This window comes from Helianthus annuus, chromosome 3, assembly GCF_002127325.2.
Source record: "Helianthus annuus cultivar XRQ/B chromosome 3, HanXRQr2.0-SUNRISE, whole genome shotgun sequence".
Taxonomy (NCBI): domain Eukaryota; kingdom Viridiplantae; phylum Streptophyta; class Magnoliopsida; order Asterales; family Asteraceae; genus Helianthus; species Helianthus annuus.
In genome coordinates, this window is record NC_035435.2 from 85,727,899 (window position 1) to 85,739,928 (window position 12,030).

The 12,030-nt window shown below is 33.3% G+C and overlaps 1 protein-coding gene across 1 annotated transcript; it reads right to left on the reverse strand.

Annotated features, from left to right (window-relative positions):
• Positions 1-5,460: 5,460 nt before the first annotated feature.
• Positions 5,461-10,003, reverse strand: LOC110928827 (aldehyde oxidase GLOX). Its single transcript, XM_022171871.2, has 2 exons — positions 7,867-10,003; positions 5,461-6,734 (listed from the first exon to the last, which is right to left on the reverse strand). The coding sequence occupies exons 1-2, from the start codon at positions 8,330-8,332 to the stop codon at positions 5,599-5,601; spliced, it is 1,602 nt and encodes a 533-aa protein (XP_022027563.1). The 5' UTR covers positions 8,333-10,003; the 3' UTR covers positions 5,461-5,598.
• Between the last annotated feature and the right edge of the window lie 2,027 nt (positions 10,004-12,030).

Below are 12,030 nucleotides of genomic sequence, written 5' to 3' on the forward strand. Positions count from 1 at the left end.
TAAATTGTACGGAATACATAGGATTTTGAGGGTTGTCACATTCTCCCCCTGTTAAGAGAATTTCGTCCTGAAATTTAGCACCTGGTTACTGAGGAAGCTATTTAAGTTGCGTTGGTTTCCTGGTTTTCCTGGGGTGTCACAAAACAAGCGGCATTGTAAGGTCTGAACGTGGTGTCGCCGGAGGAGGTGGTGTCGCCGGAGGATGTGGTGTCACCGGAGAAGGATCGTCGCCGGATAAGGATCGTCGCCGGAGAAGGATCGATTGTAGGAGGATCGGTTGGGGGGGGGGGGGGGGAAGGTGGGGGGTAAATGTGCTTTCATTTGTTACTTATATGGTCTTGTATTGAAGAAGCTTCACAATGGTTTGGCAAAATTACCTATTTACCCTTTGACCCTCACCTTGACATGTTGACTGTTAAGCAAATTTGACGCCGGGGGGCAAAATTGCGACATAACATCAACGTTGGAGGGGGGGGGGTAAATTGCAATTATTTTGTTAGGGGGGGGGGTCAGAGTGACCATTGGCCTAAACCCCTTGAGGTAAAATTACAGTTTACTTTTTTTTATTTAGGCTAAACTATTAGCAACTAGAATAAATTAATTGGGCCTTATAATTGGTTATTGGGTTAAAAACTTAAAAATAATAAATGGCCTTTAATGGCTTAAAGTGGAGTTATAGACTAGATTATATTAAAAGATTTCGGCTTAATTAATAAAACTATAATTCTTTTATATTAAGCAAAGTTATACAATGTTGTTCTTTATTAAAAATATATATAAACTTTTTACGCGGTTAGGATCAATTATTTTTTTAAAAAAAGAATGATATCAATCGTAAAAAACACTAGTGTCATTTGAAAATTTTCTACTATATATTCTATATATATATATATATATATATATATATATAAGATCATCCGTAGTCGTCAAATTTTGGGCGTTTTTGTTGAATTCCACGCCCCAAAACGCCCCCAAACCCGCCCCCTAGGCGTTTTTTCAAAAACAAAAAATCGTTTTGGCGTTGTTTTTTCCACGTCGTATTCAAAAGATTTGGCCAATCACTGGTGTTCTACTTTTTCTTTGTCCAATAAAAGTTTTTGATTTTTTTATTTAATTTTATTTACACCCCTTTTTTAACATAATGCTCGCATCCCCACTACACCCATTTTAGAAAAACGTCACATGATACCCTATTGCTGACTGTACTGTCACATGACACACAACACCCATGAACAGAGGCATTATTCATGTGTACCACTACACATAGTCTAATACACAAAATAGATTGATTCCGTGACTCCGCCCCCTCTCTATGTGGCTCCACCACTACATGAACGAGAAACACCAGTTTACAATTAGCTAAAGAAAGCTTATTGTCATTATAATGTTTTTTAAGCATGCAGTCCCTTTCTCCCGAAAGTGAAAAACAAAAGCTACCGGGAATAATAATATTTATTCATAGAAAGATGCTATGCTTTTTGTCCTCCAACCACACAAACAAATTTATTTAATCTTCCCATTTATAGACCCATAATTGAACTCCCTTTTGGTTAGCCATTTAGAAAAAAAAATCTATACATATAATAAAGTAAACCATTTGATGCCATATGTCGCTCCATGGGGTGATCTCAATTATGTTTTTCCGCCTAAACAAATAGATATTGTTAATAAAATTAAAAAAAATTACACAAATTTTAGAGATAACCAATTTTAAAACTTTAAATTAGAATAGGTACATGGATTAGATAAGAAAAAACTAAAAAAGATAACTGATTCGCTAACAAAATCAATCATGATTTTTAATTGGTTAATCAAAATAATTAATTCATATATTGTTTTAACTAACGAAAACAATCGTGATTATTAATTGGTTAACAAAATAATTCATTCATATATTATTTTAACTATATTTATTCAAATCGTATAATACACGAGTTTTGAATCTATCCATATATATTGTATATACTAGGTTACAACCCCGTGTATTACACGGGTTGAAAAAATAAATATAGTTAACATATGATGCAAAATGATAATAATACTAACAACAACAACAATAATAAAAGTATTTTATATATAAACAATATCTATAATTATGTCTAGGGCTGTAAACGAACCGAACGTTCAGCGAACCGTTCATGAACTGTTCGGCGGGAAGTTCGTTTATGTTCGTTCGATTAGGTTAACGAACGAACACGAACAAAAAATTTCGTTCGGTTAGCTTAGTGAACAAACACGAACACAGGTCCTGTTCGCTCGACTGCGTTCGTGAACGTTCAGTAATATGTTCGTTTGATTATATTAAAAAATAATAAATTATAAACCTTTCATCTAAACATATTGAAAAGTTGAAACCCTATATTTTTCTAAGTTATCTAAAATTTGGACATTCAAAGACTTTTTTGGGGATAATTATGTCTAAGTTAGTTAAACTTTATTTATGGTTTGGTGGTGTGGTAGACTTCTTGTGTTTTGATTTATCATTTGATGATGGTAGTATTTAACCACTTATATCCAATGTTTAAGGATAACAATGTTTTCATTTTTTTTATTTTCAAGTTAAATGTTCATATGTGTTCATTTTTTATTTGCTTGCGTTCGTTTGTGTTCGAGAGTAGTGTTCACGAACTGTTCGTGAACAATTCAATTTCCTTAATAAACGAACACGAACATAAACTTATGTTCGGTATGCGTTCGTGAACAGTTCGCGAACATGTTAATTTCCTTAATGAACGAACACGAACATGGCCTTGTTCGTGTTCGTTCGGTTCGTTTACAGCCCTAATTATGGCTTATCACTTATCAGTTAGAAAATATATAAATAATAATTAGACCTAAAGAATAGGTAAAATAAAAATAAAACTTATCTATAATTATTGTTTATCACTTATCAGTTAGCAAATATATAAATTATATTTAAACCTAAAGGATATCAACTATATTAGAGAAAAAAATGGACAGGAAAACAATTATGAGAATGCATAGTAATTCAACACGTGTCCCCTAATAGGTTTATTTTATTATATAGCATAGAGAACATTTGTCATCATATTAGGTCATGTCTTATAGATAATTATTATTTTAATTTAATCACCTCTAATTAATTATAGATAATCCCCCTAATAAATATTATTTAGTTTAATATCTTATAGATAATTTTTTTATTTAATTATAGATAATTATTATTTAATTATTATATCCTAGAAATACACACAAACACATCAACTGGTATTATATCCTACAAATGTAAAGTTCACAAAAGATGTACAATAAATTATACTTTTTTAATAATAGATTTATATTTTCATTGGTTGAGGAACTATTCTTATATTTAAGCTTTATTACACATATACATTTAAATTAGTTGTCGATGATAGATCAAGTGGAGGGAGACATGTATTTTTATTGGGAGATTTAGGTTCAACTTCCATTTGTTATAGAGTGAGACATTGATGTGCAATGATAGAAGACACATGAAAACCTGGGTTCGATTCCTCCTTCGCATTAATTTTATGAGTTAACGAGCCAAATGGTTTACTTTATTATATGTATAGGGGGTTGGTTCCGGTACAAACCATATTTATCCTACAAACCGTAAGAACAGATCCTAGCACTTAAAAAAAGTTAAATTAGCACATAACAAAACAATACATACATAAAAGTAGCACATTTGAATTATATTAGCACATGAAAATTAATCAAGATAATTGATTTTAGCACATATTTGAATGATATCAGCACTTTTCTTAATCAGCACATTGAAAACAACAAGAAGATCCAAATAAAGATTTAATTGCTTGTTAGCATATTTTATATGGAATTTGATATAATTGATATTATTTTATCATTTCTCTGTAATTGGTTGAATGCCACGTGACACTTTTTAAATGGTTCTTACAGTTTGTATGCGAAATGTGGTTTGTATTTGATCCTACTCCATATGTATAGATTATTGTATTATTATTATTATTATTATTATTATTATTATTATTATTATTATTATCTATAATAAAATAAACTTCTTGGGTACACATGACACTTCCTGAGAGCTCTCTAATTGTGTTTTCTTGTTTAAATCAATCTTCTAATTTGGAGAGTTTATTAGTGGCGATAAGCATAAAAAATAGAGAGCAAAATGGTGATGATGATTTATTATTTTATTTTAAGTATATTTAATTTTCTTCCCTTTTAAGTTGGTTATGAAAGATGGCATATTCATATGATTCGAAATTTATAATTTCAATAAGTTATAGATAACCACTCTTATTTTTTTTTCCAATAAGTTGTAGATAACCACTCTTATTTATTTTTTTATTAGTTAAAGTTAGTTTTCCATGTTTAACCACTTTTGTTTTATTAGTTATCTATTAAATATTGCGACTCATAATAATTAACATGTACGAGTTGATGGGTTACGTTTATATTAACTCATTTATGTCAATATGGTGTATAAATGTCACTGTCTTTGTTTTGCATTTACAGGAAATACCTATACTATATAGTTTAAATTGTTCAACCCGTGTAACACACGGGGAACTAACCTAGTATATATATATATATATATATATATAGGGTAAGGTTCATGCGAGAACCACCTTTATTGCGAGAACCGCGAGAACCAATGTGAACACAAGCTAAAATAGCTAAAAAAACCTAACCCCCACTCCCCAAAAACCTAAACCCCCCCCCCCCAAAAAAAACCTAACCCCCCCCCCCCAAAGCTAAATGCTAAAAACTAAAACCCTCAAAAAACCTAAAAAAAACCTAACCCCCCCCCCACCCCACCCCCCCCCCCAAAAAAAACCTAAACCCCCCTCCCCCACCCCCCAAAAACCTAAACCCCCCCCCCCCCCCACCACCTCCCCCCCCCCCCCAAGCTAAAATGCTAAAAACTAAACCCCCCAAAAAACCTAAAAAATCTAAAAAAATAAAAAAAAAATCTAATTTTTTTTTTATTTTTTTACTATTTTTTATGTTCAAATCGCTACTTTTAGTAGCCAAAAAAAAAAATTTTGGATACTAAAAGTAGCGATTTTTATATAAAAAATAGTAAAAAAATAAAAAAAAATTTTTGGGTGTTTTCTAGATTTTTTTAGGTATTACTGTTTGTGTTCACACTGGTTCTCGCGGTTCTCGCAATAAAGGGTGGTTCCTAACGGATCTTTGTCCTATATATATATATATATATATATATATATATATATATATATTATTCAATTGAAGGTTTTTTAGATTTTTAAAATTCAAACCCACTGATCTTTTTTCATCAAAATTTCTCTAAAAAATCCAATGTTTTTTATTTCATCAAAATTTCTCTAATAAATCCACTGTTATTAAAATTCAAACCTACTGATCCTTTTTCATCAAAATTTCGCTAAAAAATCCACTGATATATCCAAGTAACCATTTAAATATCTTATTATACATTCCGATAAATGTTCTAAATTAACAACAACTATATTTACTCAAATTAAATACTTAACTGATCAAAATATATTTTGGACAATGATGTAACTTATTACATGAATTTCATTTGAGCCATATGACTTTTGAAGTAGCTCAAGCCTATTTATTTACATTTGTAAATCAACGACGTCGTTAAAGCAGCTTCACCCATTTTGCAACACTTGGTACGCCCGTATTTACGGCAAACACCATATAGTACCCCGGCGGCGCAACCCTGCCGTCCAGTGGCGCCGTGCACGCAATCCGATACGACCCCATTCCATCGGGAACAGCACTTGACACGGCTAACTTCACTAGCCGCTGCCCCTGTGAGAAAGAATGTGTCGCAAAAGGCGCACTCGCGAGATTAACCTCGACCATCCCCACCACCGGAAGCTCGGTGGTCACAACTACATCGAAACCGCTAGCGTAACTTATTGTCTCTGGTAAGTCAACGATTACCGGTCTGATATTCGCTTTCTCGGGCAACAAATATTCGGGAGAAAACGCTTCAATTCGCAGTTCCGTCGGGAATTCAGCGTTAAATTTGTAGAAAATGTGTGGGTTGCTCCCCGCAATTAAAACTCGCCCGTCCGGAAGCAAATTTGCGGTCGAATGATACATTCTTGGAACCGAACCGGGGTTTAGTGTCATGAACCGAAGCCCCACCGGCTCATCCGGTCGATACAAAAGCGGATATAAACACGGTTGAGACGCCATTTCAAACCCCTGACTACCCGCCTGCGCCCCGTTTATGATCAAAACTTCACCAGTTGGAAGCATCACCATATCGCCCATAATTCGACCAAAAGGCATGTCCTCCATTTCCCAATTCGGGTCGGGTTTTGTTGCCTCGATTCGACCGCAGCTACCGTGCGCCGGTGTGTCTGTGGTACGCTCAATAAACACTCCATATTGCGCGCCACCACAAATGACAATGGTGGCCGCAGAGTAATCACCCGTTAGCGCGAGCATCGCAGACGACCCGGCCGACGGGTAGTTACGCGGACCGCCATCCAGTTTCGGGTACTGTTTCAAAACGAGGTTGTTTGTATAGTCATATAACACCGCTCGATTGTTGGCGAACACGAACAAGTGACCGTTGGGAAGGAGATGAACATAGGGGTAAAGATTGTCCATCTGGGTATCCTTGGCTTCGGCCAGAAATGGGAAATCCACCGCGCCGCGGCCGTGTCTTGACGGAAAGAACTCAACACTAGTTGCGGCCCGACCACCTACGATGATCACCGATCCGTCCGGTAGTATCTGGTTCGTTGAATACCATCTACCTATTAGATGAAATATATCAGTTAGTGATTCGTGTAATGAGCAAAGTTGCTTTTGAGCTACTTGAAATCGACTCAACGAAAGATCGAATCGAGTCAAGCTTGAACAAGCTTGAGAGTAAAAAGTATGTCTGTTTAATAAGCGAACATGAGCCCTAGTTTCACTTGTCTAGCTCGAATAGACTCGCGAGCCTAATATAATCTCTATTTAATACATCTAATATATTTAGATACTATCTTACAATTCCGTGTTACACGGGTTAAGTAATTATTAAAATAATTAGTAATAAAAATTATAAAACTAAATTTTGGAATACATATATATGTATAAAAATAAGAGATAAAATGTGGAAGATGAAATAAGAGAAACCATACAGAAAAGAATTAGGTTTAGATAATTGTGAAATATGACACAATCAATACGTTTTTTATTTATTAAGTATATAATAATTATTATTTTTATTATGTGTAAAAATACTAAAAAATACATATTTTGTTAAAAATAATTTTATATAAATTTAAGTGAGTGTAAGTGTTTATATATATAATATAATTATAAACCTATAAAAAATCAAGGCTAAATTGCACTTTCGTCCTTTATGTTTCAATGTTTCGACAGAAGCTGTCCTTTAACTTTAAAAATTACATTGTATGTCTTTTATGTTTGCAATCATTAACGGACGGTGTTCTTTCAGTTAAACGCAGTTAACTTTTTATGTTAAAACCCCTCACGTGCACATCACCTGAGGGTATTCTCGTCTTTTTACCTCCTAAAATCTACAATAAAAGGGTATCCTCTCCCTCGATTCACAAAATTTAGGGGGTAAAAGGACAAGAATACCCTCATGTGATGTGTAAGTGAGGGGTTTTAACATGAAAAGTTAACTGGGTTTAGCTGAAAGGAGACGGCCCGTTAATGATTGCAAACATGAAGAACATACAATGTAATTTTTAAAGTTAAAGGACAACGTCTGTCGAAACATAAAGGACGAACAGTGCAATTTAGCCAAAAATCAATAAAATAATTAGCAATTTATAAACAAGCCGAGTTCAAACACTAATGAGTTAAACGAGTCAAACTCGGCTGATCACAAACACCAGTAAATAGTAATCAGAAAACAAAATAGAAGAGTACCATGTGCTAATTGAACCTCATCCAATTCTTCCCAGTCACAAACCGCCGCTGCTTCGCACGGTGTAAACTTACGTATCTTCTTAACCCCATCACCGTCACCACCGGTTTGCAAAAGCGTCCCGTCCGGTAAAAACTGGCCAGAGGAGCACCAAGTGTCGGTGAGGATCATCAGCGATCTCAATTCTCCGGTAGCTAGGTCCAGAACCGCGGAGTGAGCATAACAATCATGTTTACGAAGCGGATCGTTAGGGTCCGACAGGCAGTGGCCCGGCCGGAGCAGTTTCTTGGTCGGGCCGATGTGGGTCCGGTCTAACAGGACGACGGTGTTGAAGCGGGTGACGGCGGTGTGCATGGAGGCTATGCCCGCATTGGGGACTAGAAGTTCCCACGTGCCGGGAAGGGTGGCGCGTGAGTTGAGGAATAACAGGTGGAAAAGTAAGTGAAGAAGAAGGTTTGATGATATCATGTTTGTGTCAGAGAATGAGATTGAAGTGGATTTGAGGAATATGTGTGATATTGAAACGTAAAGGGAAAGTGTTTGCTAGTCACTTGATGATGGTGATGATAATTATCAAGTCTAACTTGCATACTAAATGATACAATAGGGTGCATAATAATTACAAAAGTAGTGGTTTTGTTACAAGTGACACTTTTTTTTTTGTCTTATTTTATATTTTGTATGGTAGTTTTAGTTTTTTTAAAAAAAAATTGGATTTTATCAAAGTATCAATACATTTTGTAAAAAGAATCTAATAATTATTTTAAAATGATAACATCAATCACTCTTTTAGTAATAATAAAAGAGTTGGACTAACATACACCTCTCCCTTGTTTCTCTGACCACCCTCAAACACAGGGCCGGACTATGTGTATGAGTGGTTGGCGGGCGAACTCACTGGAAAAAAAAATAGTGTATTTTATAGGCAAAATTCTGATTGCACCCCACCATCTTTGTTCTCGTTAAAACTCTCTATGGTAGATAGACTCGATCATGCAAAGTCTCCACAAAATTCTTGAAATTCTCTCGTGTTATAAAATTTTCACAAAATTCCTCCCTTTCCCTTCATCGTTTGTTAGGTCTCTTTTATTTAAGCTTCCTTTTACAAATAACTCAACCCAAAAGACTAGTTTAGTAGGCGAGAGAGCTCATTTGGTATATAAACCTCACATCAGTTGCCCATACAATTGATGTGGGACAAGTCTCATACCTTGCAATGGTATTAGTCTATAAGAATCGACCCTCCTTAAGGGCCAATCGACCTTCTCAAATTTATAGATGAACAGTAACATTTTCTCCTTGCTCTACCCACAACACCTACAACCACTTTTCATAAAATAAAAACCTCTCTCACATAATTTTAAGGAAGGGATGTGAATGCTCTAACACACATCTTTAATCTGCATAGAAACAACATAACTAAACATAAAATCTTGTACGTGTGTGTTAAAGTCTTGAAGACAAACAAAAGAGCAAAATCTGTGAATAATGAGTAAGTGTATTTACTAAATTTTATATAAATAGAAAATCAAATTTAAATTAATATACTTTTCGGGTATAAATTCGGGTAAACAGGCCGGGTATCACTAAATCCCATACTCGTACCTGACTTTTTTATATTTTTATCCCTATACCCGGCGGGCTTTGAGTAGACCCGACCCATATGTTTCGGGTATACCCGTCGAGCTCGGGCTTTTTTGCCATCCCTACTGGTTGGGGTGCCAAACACCATGGCGGATCGTTAACGTGGGGTGCCATACAAGCCACCACCATTCCAGTAACAAGCGGCATCCAAAATGGTTCAGCTACCTATTGGATGGTTTAGTTTGTCCATCTGCCTACATAACCTTAAGATAATAACACTTTTCGTTACTTATTTAGTGAGATTGTTATTTCTGAACACTTGCTCTTGTTAATACACACTTTTCATGATTATAACACTTTTCCAAGTTCCAACACGGGCTGTATAGGGAGGGACCAGTTAACCCATAATAATGGGTGGTTGAAAGTGAGCCGAGACATAAACTTTGATTTTATGAGCATTTAGAACATCATTATAAGTCTATTAATTAATAAGATTAATAATACAAAAAATACCATCAATCTATACTATATAATAAAAGAAACCACTTTGGGGACACGTGTCACTCATTGGAGCCATCTATTTTTTAGCCTATTAAAATTAAATAATTATTTATGAGATATACGTAGAGATATACTATTTAATATATATAATTATGAGATATACGTAGAGATATAGTATAGATTAAAAACTTATTTAGAAAATATACTATTAATATTAAATTATTATTTTTATAATATATTTCTTTAGATATAGGAATAAGTTACATTATAGTTTTATTATATCGTAGAGAGATTTTATTTTAATATTTACGTTTATACTTTTACATCCAAATTTAGGTAACATATTTAAATTGTCTATTACTCTTTATAATCAGTAATATGTTTTAAATATATTTAACTTTTTTATAATCAGTAAATGTTTTAAATATATTTATTTTAAATAAAATATTATATATTTTTTAAATATGTTTTATAAAAATAAGAATATGACTTAAGATGTAATTTTAAGGAGAGAAAAATTATTATTATTTAATAGGAGAGAAAATTCAGGAAATCAAAATCTGAAATTAATAAGAACTCAACTCGTGTATTACACAAGGTTTTTTTAAAGATATAAGTTTTTATTATTTACTATATAAAATTATATTTATTCAACCCGTGTAACACATGGGTTTTTTAAGATACAACTTTTTTATCATTTACTATACAAAATTACATTTATCCAACCCGTGTAATATATGAGGTATTTAAAAATATAATTTTTTATTATTTGATATATAAATTCAACCCGTGTAATACACGAGGTTTTTTAAAGATATAACTTTTTTTTATAAATTACTATACAAAATTACATTTATACAACCTGTGTAATACATGAGTTTTTAAAAAATATAACTTTTTTTATTATTTGATATAGAAAATTAGATTTATTCAACCCGTACGATACACGGGGTTTTTTAAATATATAAATAATTTATTATTTAGTATTTTTTTCATTATTTGATGTATAAAATTATATTTATTCAACCTGTACAACAATACAAGAGGTTTTTAAAGATATAACTTTTTATTTTTTAGTATATCAAATTATATGTATTTAATCCATGTAATAAACAAAGTTTTTGAAGATATATTATTTTATTATTTAGTATATAAATTCACATTTATTCAGCCCGTGTAATACACGGGGTTCTAATCTAGTTATATATAAATAAAATAAAGGGTATTGATCGGTTAACCTAACCGAATTTGTGTGACCTTCGTATTACTTTGCCACATCTATCCAACAGAACAATATAAAAATTACTTGTAGTTTCATTGCCACATCTATCCCACAGAACAATATAAAAAATAGAGTAAACTGCTATTTTGGTCCCTGTGGTTTGGGCACTTTTGCCATTTTAGTCCAAATTTCAAGCTTTTTAAATCTGGGTCCATGTGGTTTCACTTTTATTGTCATTTTAGTCCAAAATTGAAAACCCCCCTTTTTTAACTCTTGAAAACTGGCTGTTTTGTCTTTTTGTGCAGTGGTATTTTTGTCCAACTGATTTTTATTTAACATATTCTTAATTTAAAAACTAAATTAAATACATTTAGTTCCTTTAAATACCCTTATTAACACTCAGATCATAATCTTCTCCCAATTACAGAGATCATCTTCAATCATCTTCCCCCCAAAATCATCACCGACATCTTGCCATCTTGCCAAGACCAGAGACGTTTCCGATGGACGAAAATAGGCAGGTGTCAACAGTCAAAAAAGGGAGTTTTTGAATTTTGGACTAAAATGGCAATAAAAGTGTAACCACGAGGACCTAGATTTAAAAAGTTTGAGATTTGGACTAAAATGACAAATGTGTCCAAACCACAGGGACCAAAATGGAAGTTTACTCTAAAAAAATACCTGTAGTTTCATAAGATTTGAGCAAGTTGGATGCCCTACCCTACTTGATGCATATCCATATCAAGTTTTTCAATAAAAAAAATACTGCATGGGCACCTGAGAACACATGAAATTATTTGCGATTAAACATTCTACATATGTTCTCATGTCACACCTGTTGGATCTCTCAGCCATTTGT